This window comes from Phytophthora cinnamomi (assembly GCF_018691715.1).
Source record: "Phytophthora cinnamomi strain GKB4 chromosome Unknown Contig102, whole genome shotgun sequence".
In the NCBI taxonomy this organism is placed as follows: domain Eukaryota; phylum Oomycota; class Peronosporomycetes; order Peronosporales; family Peronosporaceae; genus Phytophthora; species Phytophthora cinnamomi.
The window spans coordinates 1091834-1109558 of NW_027151035.1; the positions used below are offsets into that span (position 1 = coordinate 1091834).

The 17725-nt window shown below is 52.5% G+C and overlaps 2 protein-coding genes across 2 annotated transcripts; one reads left to right on the forward strand and one right to left on the reverse strand.

Moving 5' to 3' along the window:
• Positions 1–763: 763 nt before the first annotated feature.
• IUM83_08057 (avirulence protein 1b) lies at positions 764–2264 on the forward strand (the record flags this gene model as incomplete). The annotated part of the gene is made up of 2 exons (XM_067932408.1): positions 764–1525; positions 1899–2264. The coding sequence occupies 2 exons, from the start codon at positions 764–766 to the stop codon at positions 2262–2264; spliced, it is 1128 nt and encodes a 375-aa protein (XP_067782989.1).
• Positions 2265–3273: 1009 nt separating this feature from the next.
• IUM83_08058 (WD repeat-containing protein 43) lies at positions 3274–17048 on the reverse strand (the record flags this gene model as incomplete). Its single annotated transcript, XM_067932409.1, has 3 exons — positions 3274–3663; positions 16894–16959; positions 17034–17048. The coding sequence occupies 3 exons, from the start codon at positions 17046–17048 to the stop codon at positions 3274–3276; spliced, it is 471 nt and encodes a 156-aa protein (XP_067783104.1).
• Positions 17049–17725: the final 677 nt, after the last annotated feature.

A 17725-nucleotide genomic window follows, 5' to 3' on the forward strand; every position in this document is an offset into this window, starting at 1 on the left:
ACTGTTGCAGCAATAACACTTGGTTTTGTCAGTATTACTGTATTGTTCCTTTTTTGCCGTGTACCAATCAGTCAGTACTAGTAATTCGTTACTGTATGCCGCCCCCGAAAATCGGAATCCGTCTTTCTTGAGCTTTGCTCGTTCGGTTTTGCTCTCATTTTCGTTCAAATCAAGCATTCCACGAGCAGAGGCCCAAGCGAGCTAAAATAAAAACTCAACTTGTGAGCTCTCGCCGATCAAGCGAGAGCATAGATTAAGGCTTTAGAGCTCCCTCTACTAAATACGCACGAAACGAGCAAGGGGAGCACCGCTCTTTGCGCGCTCTGCTCTATTTCCGGTCTAGCAATGTATTTTTATACAATAAATTATGGTATATAATGAGCGGCTCCCCTGTCGAATCGAATTCATAGGGAGCGCTCAAATCCCGACGAGCGCTCGCAGGCTTTGTGCTGATCGTGCTCATTCCCGCGAGCAGTGCTCCAGCTCAGCTCGTGGGATGCTTGATTGTATTCTTATCAGAATACATATGACTTGTACATGTATGGTACAGTGCTGTTCGTGTACTGTAATGTATCGTTATTCTACGAGCAGCCCCTCTCGCCTCATTCTTCAAGTCGCCCTCCAGTCCCGCAGCGTGTTTTCTCCGATTCAGGTGTCGTCCATGCGTTTGCCATCCGTCCTCCTGGCAGTGTCGGCGGCCACCCTCCTCGCGAGCGGTAGCGCACTCTCTGCGGATGCCAACCAAGGGACAAAGGTCTCCGTTATGGCGTCTCCGGACCTCGGTGTGCTGGATGTAAGCCTCAACGCTGGTGACGAGAAGAGATCCCTGCGCGGCCTCAAAGTCGTGGATGAAGAGGACGAGGAGAGGCTGGCCGGTGCCAACATGTTCAGCATCGAGAAGCTCACGAAAGCGATGGGCGACGCCAATTACGCGAAGACGCTAATGCGACGGTGGAAGCGCCATGGAATCGAGATTAAAGACGCAAAGAAATTACTGGAGGAGAGTAAACTCTTGGAGGACCCAAGGCTCAACGTCGTGTACCGCAACTACGCTGCTTGGCTCGATAAGCACTTCCCACTGGGTGCAGAAACTACGGGTGGTAAGAATCTGTTCTCCAAAGCCAAAATCGATCAGGCACTCGAGGACAGCAAATACGCGAAAACGTTGTTCGGGAGATGGAAAAGCCATGGGTACGAATCGGACGACGTGTTCACGAAGCTTAAGACCATGGGTCTCAAGATCGGCGATGGCACTTTGGATAAGATGTACAGGAATTACCTATCTTGGCTCAATGTTCACCACCCGGACAACGAAACAATCAAGTTGGCGGTCGGGGACGACTTGTTTAAAGAGAGTATGCTTCAGAGGGCGAGGGGTGACGATTTATACGCGGAGAGTTTGTTTAGGGCGTGGAAAACTAAAGGGCTCGACGTCCCCGAGAACCTTAAAAGCACGCTGGGCAATGTCGACAACACTCTGCTCGAGAAGTACAACACGTGGCTGCAGACGCACTTCCCACGGAAGGTGAAAACTACTCGTTCGTGAAGTGCTCTCGCACAAGCGGCTTATTTTGGGTTTACTAGCAGCACCATAATATAACCCGCTTGAACGCCAATAAATGGTTTTGCCAAGAACATGTAATGCTCTCTGCAATGAACTAGGTCGTCTGCGACGAAGCTGGGAATACCTGTGCTTAGAAGTGTTGTACTACTGTGGATATGCGACCGGAGCATTTGCTTTTGTACTTCTTGTCGCGGTTAAGTTGCTTGAACTTATGGACACAGGGCAGTTTAGTTGAATACGAACAGGTTCTATTGTAAATGTCCTGAACAAAAGAATTCGCGGTCTGCGTACACTTACCATAAACTGTCTTTTCAGTGCTGCTATGTGTGTATAGTACGTGCAGCGTCGCACAATGATCAAGGACTACTGCCCCGGGATGCTGGACCCCATGACCGGTGGAGTCGTGCAGTTCGGTGAGCACATGGACGTGAACGCCGAGCGCGAGGCTGAGGAGGAGATGGGTGTCAAGAACACGCCGGTGCGCTACCTGACCACGTTTTGCTACGGAGACGACCGCAGCCGCGTGTGGGGCGGACTCTTCGACTGCACGTTTGATGGCCCGTTGGTGCTGCAAGATGAAGAAGTGGACGAAGTGCTGACAATGACTGGGGATGAGATTCTTGCGCGTCGCAAGGAGTTCACTCCTGACGGCATCTTCACGTTTGAGAAGTACCTCAAATTCATCGAAGACGAACGCTAGTAGGAAATAAGGAAAGAAAACAGATATGCAGGTCGTCTTCCTCGCCATCAATGCGTCGTTCACTTTTGTCAAAGCAATAATCCTGATGAAAGGTAATGTGCAAGAATTAATCAATTGATTCATTCCCTTTCGGCTGCGATATCCCAGGACCGAAGGTGAGTCGCTACACAAAGCTGGTCTTGTTTCCGCGCCTCGTTTAACGCGAATTAGTGTCAAGTGGTGTCGGATTGGCTACAGTAACCGAGGATTAAGCGGTGCGGTCCGCACGCTGGGGGCAAGATGGTCTGAGCAAATGCGGAAGCGCCATCGCCAGTGAAGAGCTTGGTGGTCTTGTCACGATGAAGGGATGATGGTTTTTCGGCAAACTGTGGTGCTGATAAATTGTACTGTGAGGAAGAACGAAGGAGGTGGACATGCATGCTGGCATCGGTTCGCAAAGGAAATTTGAAGCAGGCACAACAAAATGCTAACGCATGCTGGTAGATGCCGGGTACAACATTAGTCGAAATAGCATCGCCACGCCATGTACTTCACAAAATGCTGAACTCGGCTGTGGATTCTCATTTCAAAACCAGAACTCATCGCATCAAACAGCGTCACCCCGAGTCAATGCGTCATAGTTTTTTGCTGGCTTTGATCATTGCCACCTTCAGTGTGTTGCAAGGGATTTGCCATGCCGTCCAAGGGCCCGCCTCCGTGGGCACCCGCGCGTGTTTACCGGGCTACACGACCTCGCAACCGCCCCCACCAGGCATCTTTGAAATCGGGGCTTCACCTAGGGCTCAAGGAGAGCCGGTGTCATGACTAAGTGGTGCAGTAGAGTCTTGCTGCGGCGCTTAGTGTGTCAGATAGCTCTTATCCAACCTAATGACCTCGGCGGTGCGAACCTGCATGGAATTCCCACCACTCCTCGTAACGGGGTCCAGAGTTAGTTCCCATTTTGGACTTAAAAAATCACAAATACCAAGAGTATTAGACACGCATGTGCAATATTCTATTGCTGCTTGTGCTACAGTCCACGCGCCAGAATAGCGCCATCCAGTGTGATGTTTGCCCCATCTAGCACGAAGGACGCATCGTTCAGATTGCCAAATTCTCGACAGAGAGGCACCAAGAAGTCCGTGGATGTCTGCAGCCGTACGATCTGCCTTGTCGCGCTGTCCCATTCAAAATGAAGTGTCGACGGGAGAAGCAGCTGCGCTCCGATGAGCTTTTTGCCAAGAAGCATGCCCTTGACATCTCGGTTCTCGCTGGGACAAGGTGAAAGGTGCGGGAAGACATGCTTTATCGTTTCCGTGGTGACCGTCACTCGTAAAGATGCCGAGACGATAACGAGGCCCTTTGGCATCTCGTTCATGTGCTCCAACCGGAACTCCAAGTCTTGGAAATACGCCGAATACTGGCACCAATGATCCATCAACGCTGCCACGCCTCGACTCTCCCCTAGCTCAATGTTCGGTGCCATCCCATATTCCAGAAAAACTTGTTGCCGCTGCGCCGCATCACAAGTGTTACTGCCGATTCTAGTATTGTGTGCCCCAGATAACACGTCAACGCCGTGGCGGAAGAAATGAAAGTACTCCACGATAACACTGTGGACGCTCCGCTTCCCTTCCCATAAGGTCTGGTCTCGCTGAACCGTCAACTGCGATATTTCTCGTCGAAGAATGGAAATGGCGTCCCCAAGGAGTTTAATCTTCGTACGCTGCTTAAATCGGTATCTGGCTTGGCTCAGACGGCATTGCTCCCGACGATCCGTTGTGTTCGCTCGGACTGCTTTACGCCGTTGCGTATGGATAGCTGTGTCAGTCTGCCCACTTGGTGTCGGATAATAAAGCTCTGGTCCAGGACTGATAAAGGGCAGTATTTCTGCGTTGGTGGGGGCACAGATTGCCGTATCAGCGTGTGTCGACGTCGACGTGGCCGGGCTAGGAACTGTTTCGAGTGGGTAGATCTCGTCCTCAGTACGCGCAGGCATTCGATCACTCCTATTACATGTAGTGTCATATATCCGCTTGGCTCGAGTAAAACGAGGTCCGACGATAGTGAATTGGGTGGCCGCATCAGTCGTATGAACGGCGAACGTCTGCATCAGGCTCAGGGTGACTTGGTCCGATTTGTCAATTTGTGAATGATACACTCATCCAACCGACTACTCGCTCATGCTAACTTCGCCACAATGAACGACAACGAACCATTCGCAATACTGTTAGTAAAGTCAAGAGCGAACCTTGCCGTTGAATCATCATTCCATAACCCCGACCTTACGTGGACGGGAGTAAGCAGCCGTGGTACAATACAAGTAGGATGCTGTTACACAGTACTATGTGGTTAGGCAAATGATACCATCCCGTCATCGCCCCATAATCTAGCGAGACGAACCCTGCCATTACAGTAGAAATCAGTAGCTTACGAAATACTGCGAAGGTGGAATTCTTTGCTTTAGGGCGTACGTGGCTAAGGACTCCTTAGTAAGGAGTCATCCTTCGTTTTCATGTGAGGTGCATTATAGTCATTAGTTCTTAACGACCTAGAGAATGTCCTGCCACCCGATGCTTACATATCATCGAGTGGAGTGCTGGCTATCATAGTTGACACCAGCGAATGCTCCGCAGCTACACGGGGCCTCGTTGGGCAGAGGACCGGCCGTCGTCCTCCGCACACGGGTATAGATCGATCCAGTGGTTGACGTCGACGTCTCCTAGGAGGAGCTCGGGCACTGGCGTCCAGCGTGTTGGCAGACGAGAGATATCAGCTCCAAAAACCTGTTTGCTCGATTTTGTGTCCATTGCGATGTTGGCCAAGTGATCGGCGGCCTTGTTAAACTGACGGAGAGGGTGGGTCGAGGTGGACACGAAAACTCTGTCAGCCATGAGTCTGCACTGTGCGTAGAGGCTTTGTAGGTGTCTGTGTGGCGAGGTGCGGGCAAATTCCCGGCTTCCAGATCGAACCTTGAATAAACGTAGACCGCCGAACGTCGGACTAGAGCACAGATGGCTCAGAGTCTTGGGGTCTCAGCTGAAATACCTCAGCTGAGCCCAACAACGACTCGGATGAAACTTCCCAGCTCCGGTCTTTGATCGGGCGCGGCGTGTGCACCTCCTTGCGATCCCCTTGATTGTTCTTCCTAGGGCTACGCTTTGGGCCCAGATGTCAGCCAGCCACAGCAACCTTGTTCCCACTTCAGATGTCTCCAGTACTCTCCAAACGAAACCCGCTCCCCACTCAACACGTCTCAGCTCGCACGTGTCCAACCCAATCTGGCCCGAGTTTTCTCCAATACAAAACACGACACTCCACACGTAACTTGTCCACCTCTTCCGAGACCTTGGACCTGGTCTCCGTAGCTTCTTCACTTCCTCCGGCGGCTCCAGCTGAGAGTCGCTTCCTGTCAGGCCCACCTCTGGCCTGCTGAGCAAGCAAGCCAGAGCGATGCGGCGCAAAGGCTCTGGTTTGCTTGCTCGCGGCCAGAGGCTTGAAGTTCCTGTGGCAGCTACCCGAGAGGGTCAGCCGTCACAGTGAACATGCATTTTGTAGGAAAAACATGAAAAAGAAACATGGAACATGCATTTAGTAGAAAAGAAATGAAAAGAAAACAAAAAGACGCAGGGTAGCACATAGTCAAGGAAAACCCCAGAAATACGCAAAGAGAGCCCTGTGCTCGCGTAGGAGCGCAGCGAGGCATGCATGTTAGGCTAGCAGTAGCAATTCAGTATTAAATAAACCGTCTACCCCGCACATCGACCACAACTACCGCGCTTCTCGACAGGACCAACACTCGCACCCACTTCAACGACAAACACTCTTCGGGCCCAACGCGACATCTGGTAGCACTTGCGGGGGGAAGGCTCGCTGCTGCACGGCACTCAACTGGAGGCCTTTTCAGCTTGAGGTGTAAGTGTCACGTCAGCGTGACCAACCCAGCTGTTGGGGAGACTTTGGTACATTAATAGGGCAACCTATTATAGTACGCTGACCGTGGGAAATAACTGGAGGGCAGCCGTGGTGCAAATTTGTTTAGCATCTGGCCCCGGTGACAGCCCATTTGCCAAAGTAGCTACTGTTCTCAAAAGATTGCACCGCACCTAAGTCGAGCACTATAAGTCTCGAAGTCGGTTAATCAGTTTTTGTTCTTGGTAGCCCGGCACAACAAAATTTGGCGAAGCGAAGACCAGGACGACAACCGTCACCGCTCGACCTCTCACGCGTCATCGACCTCTCACGTGTCATCGACCTCTTCAAAGGCATCGAAGAAGGCTAAACCCTCCCACAGCGCATAACTCGGCCAATTTTAGGAAGTAGCGTAGGCTATTTTCTTTAACAGGTTTTCTCTTTTACTTTCTTTTAGTCAGTGCCCCTAAAAGTAGATTGCTCCCACCGGTATCAAGTTTCAAGGGTGAACACACAAAGTACGAAGTTTTCGCGTGTTCAAGATGGCGGATCCGGCCCAACTAATGCATAGTATGTTGGCGGCCATGGAGAAGCAGACAAAATTGATCGACGAGCTGCGCAAGTCAAGGCAGCTGTCGCAACGAAAGCTGGATGGGATAAAAATGCCCAGCTACGGGGGGACGCTCAAGGAATCGTTCCAACTATACCGGGAGCAGGTGGAGCAGTACTTTTTAGCTAAGGGCATAGACTGGAAGGATAGTAACTTGAGTGGACGCATTTTGGCTGTGTTAGCGGGATCGCTGAAGTATGGAGCCGCGCAGTGGTACATCGTCAAGAAGGACGATGTGAAGAGTGTGGAAGACTTCTTTTTGAAGCTGGAGGAAGAGTTCGTGCCTCCGGATCTGCAAGAACGTCTTCGGGACCAGATGAATGACTTGAAGGAGCGTCAGTGTCGAGACTTGCCCGATTATATCAGCAAGTTCAGGCACTTGATTACTCAAGTCAAGGAGATGAGCGAACTGGACAAGATCATGTATTTCTTGCGTGGTCTGCCGTCAAGTATTCGGGAGGAAGTCCAGTATCGCAGGAGTGCAACGTTGACCGACGCTATTACCGTAGCGCTCGACTATGACCGGTCTCACGCGCATCGTGGACGCTCGGAAGGAGCACGCGACAGACCGAGGTACCGATCGTACGACAACAGACGATCGAAGAGCTACAACGATGGACCAGTGCCGATGGAGATCGACAACGTAAGGGTACCGTCGAAGGAGGAATGTATGCGCCGAAACCTGTGTTTCCGGTGCGGGAGTAGCGCCCATCGGGCTCGTCAATGTCCGATAGCCGCAGCAGACGCAAATGGCTAAGCGGCATGCGCCGAAGTAAACAACTCGGGCAGTAATCAAGGGCGTAAGCCGAGGATGAACATGGTCCTCGAGGATGACGAACAGGTGGATACTGTCGTCATGGATCGCGTGACTATGAATGTGGCTGACATCCAGGAACAAGCGGATGAGTTACAGGCATTCATGGACAAGGCACGTGTACAAGTGGAAGAGACTGTCACTGCAGCGTCAGAAATGACGGAAGATGCTGGTTCGTGTGGACTACAGCCAGTTGAAGAACCGAGTTTGCATGCGATGCAACCGGAATTGGAGTCTGGTGTGTGCGGATCGCCGCCAGAGCAGGAAGCTGAGTTGCATGAGAAGCAGCCAGTGAAGTTGATTCAGCAAGGATCGTAACCAACAAGTACAACGGAGACCTTAAAGGTGAACGCAGTGAAGTCCGAACGTACGAGTAACCTTTTCATCAGGAAGGGTCGCATCAATGGCAGAGATGTCCGAATTCTGTTGGACACGGGTGCAGGCACGAACATGATTATGCCAGGTTTGGCTAGTAATGTGCTTCTGTCAAGACGACTTCAAGCTCAGCGCTTTGATGGCACGTTGACACCGGCGACGGATGTCAAACACGTGGAAGCACCAGTGAGCATGGATGGGTACTTCTTTCCAGCAATCGAGTTCGTGGAATGGAAGTTGCCGGAGTCGCACGACGTCATTTTGGGGAAACCGTGGTTTAAGGACTACAACCCTCAAGTGGATTGGTAAAAGGAGGAGGTTGTCATACCTGACCGGATGCAATTCATCGACGTCGATGCACCGTCGTTCTCGCACAACTTGAAGGAAGGCGAGTATGAGCAGGTGTTTCGGGTAAAGATACAACTTGTGCCCGAAATGGAAGGAATTCCAGAACCGATCTTCAACGTAGTCGGTAAGGAGTTCAAGGATGTGTTCCCGGAGCAATTACCAGACGGATTGCCTCCGATGCGTGAAGTCAACTTTGAAGTGACGTTGAAGAAGGGGGCTCAACCAAGCTCTCGTGCACCGTTCCGCATGTTGAAGATGGAACAGGATGCTTTCGAAGAATTTGTCAAAGACAAGTTGAAGAAAGGATGGATTGAAGTGTCGAACTCGCCGTGGGTTTCGAACATCTTCGCTATCCTGAAGAAGGACCCAGTCACAGGTCAAATGCCGAAAAGGGCTGAATGGTTGCGTAGCGGCAATTTGAAGATTCCGCTGCGTTGGGTGTTCGACTACCGCTATCTCAACAGCGTGACTGTCATTGCCAAGATCCCGTTGTCATTAATCGAGGAGCTGTTCGATAAGATGGTAGGTTGTGTCATCTACACGTTGATCGACCTTGCACAGGGATATCATCAAATGCGGGTGGTGAAGTCAAGTCGTCCGTACACTGCGTTTCGAACACACAAGGAAACGTATCAGTGGTGTGTAGCGCCCATGGGTGTGGCTGGAATGCCAGGGACATGGTCCAGGCTCATGCACAAGCTGTTCGACAAGTACGAATTTGTCGTCGTGTATCTCGATGACATCTGCGTCTTTTCGAAGAGTATGGAGGAGCATGTGGAACATCTGCGTGCGGTTTGTATGGTACTGCGTCGCGAGAAGCTTTTTCCGCACATGGCAAAGTGTTCGTTTGGTCAGTCTGAAGTGGCTTTCCTAGGACATGTTGTCTCGCAGGCAGGAGTAAGCGTTGATCCGCGTAAAACGGAAGCGATAGCCAAGTATCCGACTCCGACGAATCGAATGGAGTTGTTGCGTTTCTTGGGTTTGGCAGGATATTATCGCAGATTTATCTGTGATTTTGCCGAGATTGCTCGTCCGTTGAGGGATTTGACGAAGGGAGATGCCCCATGGAATTGGACGAAGCCTGTGGAGGACGCGTATTTGCATCTCAAGCTCGCACTTCAGCAAGCACCTACGCTGAAGTTGCCGGACTTTGAGCGACCGTTTATCGTGACGACGGACGCGTCAGGACATTGTATTGGTGGAGTTCTGTCACAGAAGTATGACGGAGCAGATCATCCGATTGCCTTCTATTCGAAGAAGTTGGATAAACATGAGCGTGGATGGCCTACGCATGAGAAGGAGCTACTAGCTATCAAAGTGGCTACGGAAAAGTGGAGACACTATCTGCATGGACGCCCATTCGACGTCTACACGGATAACGCAGCGTGTTCGTGGATGTTGCATCACCCACGAGTGTCACCAAAGATGGCTCGCTTTTTGACGCACTTTTCGAAATACACGTTTACTTTGCATCATGTGCGAGGTAAGATGAACGTTGTAGCGGATGCGCTCTCACGGCCTCCACCGGATGGACTGGAAGACGAAGAGGAGAAAGAAGCACCTCTTCCGGATGTGACGTATACGGTTCATGACTGCGACGACGAATGCGCGAAGAATGCCGCACCAGTTCATGACCACCGTATTAAGTCTGCAGTGTTGCGCAACTTGTCAACGGATGATACTCACCTGTTACTCGACGATGTCGACTTACGGGGGGAGGGTCGCCCGATTGGCGTAGCACAGCAGCAAGTCAACAGCGCCGACTATCATTTTGTAAGTCCGCACTTGGCCCCTGAGACGAAAAGAGCGTTTCAGGAAGGATACGAATCAGACCCTGCTCTCAAGCAACAGTGGTTTAATGGAGCAGGGATGGAGAAGTTCGTCAAGCACAACGATCTTCTGTTTTTCAAACAGACGAAAGGCGAAATTGTCTACCGACTATGTGTGCAGAAGATAAAAGAACTTCGCACAAATGTCATGATCGAATTTCATGATGGAAAGACGTCCGCGCATCCTGGAAGTCGACGTACGTACCTGAAAGTAGCGCAATGGTACTACTGGCCGACTATGGACCGCGACGTAAGGGAATACGTTCGCACATATGAGACTTGTGCACGATGGAAGTCCAGCAGCCAGAAGAAAAAAGGACTACTGATGCCGATACCAGTGCCAAAGGAATGCTGGGAAGTGGTGTCAATAGATTTCATCACGGGTTTGCCAGTGTCGGAAGGGTTTGATGCAATACTAGTTGCAGTGGACAAGTTGTCCAAGCGAGCGAAGTATGCACCAACGTATTCGACAGCTGACGCGAAGGACACGGCTAAAGTGTTCTTTGATGCAGTTGTTCGGCATCACGGATTGCCGAAGGTCATCATCAGTGATCGCGACTCGAAGTTCATCTCGGACTTTTGGAAGTCATTGATGAAGTTGATGGGTATCAAACTCAGCATGACAACTGCGCACCGAGCTCAGGCAGATGGCCAGACAGAGCGCCAGAACCTCGTGCTCGAAGATTCATTGATATGCATGATCTCGTATCACGGTGACGATTGGGTTAAGCACCTAGGGACTATCGAATATGCGCATTCGACCCTCGTCAACGCATCTACGAAGTTCGCGCCATTCGAACTTGACACAGGACGTAAGGTGTCAAACATTGTGGCAGAGGAGATGAAAGACCTGCTGCAATCGGAGAATGATGTGCCACTCGCGGAGTTCGCGAAGAACTTTGGGAAGGAGCGACAGGAGATCGTAGAACGTGCTCAGAAGAATTTGGAAGAAGCTCAAGCAAGACAAAAGGAGTACTACGATCGCAAGCGCAGACACGTTGTCTTTAAAAGAGGTGCCTTAGTGCTGCTCGACACGAAGAACTTATCGCTGAAAACCGTAAACAAGAACACGGAATTGAAAAAAGCGAAATTAGCGGCTAAGAAGGTTGGACCGTTCGTGATTGAACGTATGGTGAACGACAACGTGGCGAAGTTAATACTTCCGCGCACGATGAAACGTCTTAATCCGACATTCAATGTGGAGTTGCTGACCCATTACCAAACGAATCGTGAGGATTTTCCGAATCAACCGATTCCGAAGGCTGTACCTCTAATCTTGGACGAGGACACTGGAGAAGAACTCTACATTGTGGAGAAGCTGCTCAAGAAACGAACTAGACGTCGCAAACGTCAATGGCTCGTGAAGTGGCATGGGTTGCCGGAGCATGAGGCAACCTGGGAAAGCGAAGCGCAGATCAAACACGTTTCGCATTGGCGTCAACTCTTGGATGAGTATCGACTCCGCCAACGCGAAGTCAACCAGGGGGAGATGTCAGGCCCACCTCTGGCCTGCTGAGCAAGCAAGCCAGAGCGATGCGGCGCAAAGGCTCTGGTTTGCTTGCTCGCGGCCAGAGGCTTGAAGTTCCTGTGGCAGCTACCCGAGAGGGTCAGCCGTCACAGTGAACATGCATTTTGTAGGAAAAACATGAAAAAGAAACATGGAACATGCATTTAGTAGAAAAGAAATGAAAAGAAAACAAAAAGACGCAGGGTAGCACATAGTCAAGGAAAACCCCAGAAATACGCAAAGAGAGCCCTGTGCTCGCGTAGGAGCGCAGCGAGGCATGCATGTTAGGCTAGCAGTAGCAATTCAGTATTAAATAAACCGTCTACCCCGCACATCGACCACAACTACCGCGCTTCTCGACAGGACCAACACTCGCACCCACTTCAACGACAAACACTCTTCGGGCCCAACGCGACACCTCCACAGGTCTTCACTCGCCCCTCAGACCTAGAGTGGCCCCGGGAAAATTGACTCAGTTTGAGCCTGTCCGTAGTCTGGGCTCTCGCTCTGCACCCAGGGACGCCCGCGCACCACGCTCAAATATGAGCGAAATTCAGCAACCGCACCGAAGACTTGAGCCTATCTCAAACCCCGCGTAGTCGCTCCGCCGAATCAGCAGGAGAGTCACTTACTCCCCGAAAATATGAAATACGTGTCGGTAATGCCGTCCAGAACACGTAATAATATAAATAGCTAATTAAGCTCCTCATCACACTGACGCACACCCAAAACGACTATACGGGACTTGGGTTTTTGATGGAACCGGTCCTCGGCACCCTTTTACACAAGGAAACACTCCCACTTGCGTCCTTCGGAGCAAATTCGATTCTGATTCAATTACTACACATGCAAACAAAGAGTGGGGGCGCACAGTGCCGTTCGGAGAGCACCCACAAAGGGTGCTAAGATCATCCTGAGAGCTGCCAGTGTGCCTAAGGCATTCGGCGCTTCAACATGAGTTTTAGCCAATAATGGACCGAGCTCAGCAAAATCCAGCGTGGTCAGGCATGGGTTCAGCACAGCTTCAACGAATCTTCAATGATGAGTAGCTGATCCCCGGTGAATCATTGGCCGAAAGTGTGTCGTAATCTGGGTACAGCTGGTCCCATCCCGGCTGATATATGAGTCCGTCATCATTGATGACGCGACACTCCAGCAGCGCGCATTCACCGTGTACCCATCGGCCACTCTGAGACCCCATAGTCTCAGGTGAGATTCCAACTGAGACCCCCGGCATAAGTGTCCACCAGTGTCCGCATCATCTGAGAACTGGATCGCCAAACTGAGACTCCGGAGCGTCCGCTAAGCCCAAGCACATCCCGCTGAAACATCTGAGCCAAGCCATACAGATTCCAGCTGTCCCGGCTGAGACCACCCAAGCTCAGAGTAGTGAGATCTGAAACCAACTGGCTTCGGCTGAGACCAGTTAGTCTCAGTGATCCTAGCTGAGACCCGGGGACTTCAGTTCTTCCAGCTGAGAAGTAAGGACTTCAACGCCTTCATCACCGAAGCTGACCGATTCTCCGCCAAGCCGCAACGAGTTCAGCTGAGACCTGATCGCGCATCCAGCCATCAACAAGTGTCTATCCGGGACATCTGAGCTCAGTGTAGCTCAGCGGGGTGACCGCAATACAAACTTCACAGGAGTCAAGCCAATCCATAGTCAACTTCAGTCATCGTGACTTCAGAGTCGCAATAGGCTCAGCGAAGTGGCTGAGGTTCCCAGCTGAGACCTGGGGCTTCGGCCGAGAGTGTGTCCATGTTCTCCGAGCCAGTTCTTGTTGAAGCGACGGTTCCTTGAAGCCAGCAGACCTCTCCCATCCACTAAGGGTCGTGCGTGGGACATAGTGCGTTGGCGACAGGCCGATGACGGGTTCGCCGGAAAGATCCGAGCGAGCCTCGTCGCATCTGGCTATCGGGGCCCGCCGTAGGCGAAGCTGGTTCAGGATCAGCGCTATCGCCGACAACATGAAGACCGTGCAGCTGATGACGGGCAGCGTATCGCAGCCCGACGAGGAGGCCCTGATATTCTGCAATGCTGTTGGTCGTGCGATGAGCATAGGAGATACTGACCACCCACACAATGGCAGGTGCTATGTCCCCTCCATCGACTCGAACGATCAGCGAGCCGGATCCACCTGGTCCTGGATTGCCGCGGTAGCCGTTGTCAAAGTACAGGACGAGATGCGTTTGAGTCGGTGTCGGCGGCAGCAGTTCTGTGGTTTCTGAACTGGGTAGTGTCAGTGCAAGGTGGCAAACCTTCGCCGCTGCTGCACAATGAGGTGGCAAAGCAGAGGTTACCACAAACCACCTTATCGTCATATAAGCGGCCCTGAGGCGGCTATCCAATAATGCAGCGGCCCTAGCTGCGGACGTATCTTCCCGTGGGTCTTGAAATTTGCACCGTCGTTTACGAATCGCTTGAAGCGTTACGACGACACCCAGTCGCCAGCACTGATTGAGGATGTCGTAGAACAGACGCCTGATATGCATCGGCGTCCTGATGGTGGAGTTTGTCCAACACGGTCCAAACTGTATGGGGAACGGATGGGAGTGATAGACGAAATGTGGCATTGTCTCTGTCCTGCGACTGAAGCAGACCCAGCTCCAGCCAAGGGGCGTAGAATATCGCCCACAAGTGTTTGGCTCCTGGACAAAACCAACCTGTATGAGTCGGAGAACCAATATCTCCTTGGCATTCAACGATTGGACAACCTTCTCTGCCTCTTGTCGAGTCCCACCGTGAGAACGCTCGCAGTTTAAGGCGATGGAGCACTTGCTTCCCCCACGCAGTTGCTCATGTAATCCGTCAAATGGCCTTCCATGAGACCGTTTCTAGCGATGTAGCGATTAACAGGTGTTCATCCTGCCAGTCTTGCGACCTGCCATCCACGAGCTGCTTCCCATGTCGGGGCGATGTAGCCATGGTAGCTTTTTTATAGTGGCGGCGAGTTTGCTTCCACCTTGTTCGGTCAGACCAGAGACGAGCCATCCTGCTGAGGGCCGGGTGCGGATGAAGGCTGCAAATGTGCACCTCCACCTTGGCGTAGTTGTTCACCGCTGATACCGCTGCAGGGAGCGATGTCACCGGGCGAAAAATCGCTGGGGCGGAGAGGGAGGCGTGGATGGAGAGCTCCACTACACCAGCGCGAGTCGATTCGAGCGCGGTGGACACTATCAGTGGGTGGTCATTCGGCACCGCGTGAAGACGTAATTCCCTAGCATTAGTGGTGGTAAAAGCCATTTCGGGGTAATGGGCTAGTAGGTGCAAATGGAGTGTCCGGACTTCGTCCTCGTGAATCCGCGGAGTTTTGCGTAGGATCATCCGACCACTACGAACAGATTCCCACGTGAACACATCGCGGATGAGACGACCGGGGGCAGTCATGCTGCTGCCAAGTGGTCTTCCTGGGTGTCCGGGCGGCACCGTCCACTGAAATAGGTAGCGAATCTCAGCAAAGGGCAACCATTCGATACAGGGGGGGGGGCAAAGCTCCGCCGCAAAACGGCGCGTTGGGCCATCGTCTCCCCGCCGTAAACCCATGACGTTGAGGGAACTCTTGTTCTTGGCCCAATCCATCGGCGTCTGAAGTACCTCATGTGCGACGTCATACAGCTCATGTATCCCGCGTTCATGAGCTTCAGACGGCGGAGGCAGCCCCGCAGCTCCCAACACGTTGTTGCCGGTTCGAGGGCCCAGGGTGCGGCCTCAACGTTGGTACGGTGTGACGAACAACGTTGGGGCTGGACCAGTGGACCTATCGTGAAAAAGTATATCCCCGACGAGGTGCCACATACGAGTGCCGGTGAGCGCCCAACCAGTTACCATCATGAACGCCATGGCCTTAAGTTCAGCTCTCAGGTCGGGAAGGCCGAGGCCACCTTTGTCTCACCGGAGCATCGTAATGTCAGCGGCGAGCCAAGGATTCGAGTGCGCTACTTGGCTCACGAAGCGACCATACCACACATAGTTCCAAATGAACTTAGTCAATTCACTCGTAGTATCGGAGCGTGGCCAGCAGTGGCGTCCGACCAACAGGAATTTCGGGATGATTACTGCCGCAGCAACTCTCGCCCGTTGATCAACGGTGAATCTTTTGGCTCGCCAGTCGAATTCGCGTCTCCAGTTGGTTCCTCGCTAGAGCCCACGCTTTCTCCTCGCACGGGCGGCTCCCGACTTGGATACCTAGGTAGTGACATAGCTCATCAGTCGCAAGTAGCTTGATGTTTGCCGTCCACCCCGCACCATGCCGGAGCCCATCGGGATGGAGATCTATAGCCACGGTCTTGGAGTGATTGAGCCGCAGTCCTGACGCGAGCCCGAAGTCTTGGACCACTTGCAATACTGGTGCGAGGTCTGCAGGCTCGTGAATGTAGATGACCGTATCGTCTGCATATCCGGCGACATGGAGCTCCGCCGTGGCCTGTTGGGTCGTCAGCATTATGCCTCGATGAACTCCCCCACGCACCAGTCGTTGATACAGGGACTCCAGAGCCAGGGTGAATAGAATGGGAACTAGCGGGCAGTGCTGCCGAATTCCTCGCATTACTGCGATCCGATGGGATCGTGAACCGTTGGCGAGAAAACCAACGGACGTTCCAGTATGTAGTTTCTCGATGACGCTAACAAAGTTAGCAGGATATCCATGTCTCCTCAGCACTGCGTACAGGTACTGCCGGTCGAGCGAGTCGTAGGCCTTCGCGAAATCCAAGAAGATAGCCAGGCTGTTCCTCGCGTCGGCAGTGCTCCGAGCCGTGGCTTGAGCAGCCGCGAGATAGTGCAATGTACAGTGTATCTGGCGGCCAGGGACAAAAGCGTTTTGAAAGCAGCTGATTCGGTGATGGAGTGTCTTGCGGATTGCCGTCGTAAAGAGACACGTCAGAATTTTGTAGTCTGTGTTGAGCAGTGCTAACGGTCGATAGTTCAGCGGATTGCTGCTGTCCCCGCTTTTCTTGACGTTGAAAATGTCCGCGTCGAGAAAGGAAGACGGGAAAACTTGAGTATAAAACCACAGCCTATAGAGTTTAGTAAGCAGCGGTATGAGCAAAGCAGCATGTTCACGATACCAGTCATTTCCGATCCGATCCGGACCACAAGCCTTGCCGGGTTTGCATGTCAGAAGTGCCTCCCTGACTGTCTCCTCCGTGATCAAGTCAGAACTAGCGGAGGTCCCGGTGTCGTTGGAGCCACCTTGCATCATCCATGGTGTCGTTGTGCTGATCGCTGACGCTGGGGCGGCCGCGCCTTGCATTACCGATCTCCACGCATTCGCCATGGTGTCCGCCTTGGCTTGTGGGGTCTTCGCTGGCTGACCAGACTCCTGTTGAAGCGTCGGGATGATGTTGTCGCCGAACTTGTTAGAAATTCTTCGAAAGAACTTTTTGGTCGTCTTACCTTCTCTCCATGCATGCGATTGGAAGAGGTACCGCGATTGAGATCTCACCCATTCTCGCTTTGTTTCGGCGATGCGTTGAGTGAGTTGAGCCACCCGTTCGCGGTTGGATAGACTCTGGGCCGATTGTATCCCGACAGCCGTGTCGTGTCGCGCCAGGTTTAATGCTCTGTCCAGTCTACGGTGCATGCGTTTGAGTTTTTTGCGATATGTGTTTGTCTTGCTACGCCGCGCGTCACGCTTGGCCGTCATCAGACCCGCAACGATCCTGGACTTGGTGGCGTCACATAGATTGGCCGTGTCCTGTGCGCTAACCGGATTGGTGTCGAGCCGAGTGGCCAGCTCGGACAGTAATTCCAGGACGACCTGGCGGCCACGCTCACGAGCGTACTCGGGAAGTGGAAAAACACGAGTGTCTTTGCGGACACGAACTGGGTCGGAAGGAGAGCGCAGGTGGACCAGCACTCCACGGTGGCCGACTCCACCCCGAATGTGTCCACTTGTGTGTTTGTCATCCAAGGCCGGGCCTTGTCGTTGGCATACCATCTGTCCAATCTGCTCGACGCCAGTCCCTGGTCAGGAACAGCATACGCGTGCGTGTGGTGGGTAACATGGAACCGCTCTAAGCCCTGTCGGTCACATGGGTCCGGTAAGGGAGCGGCGAGACTATCGTTGAACCGGGAAGAAATCCCCG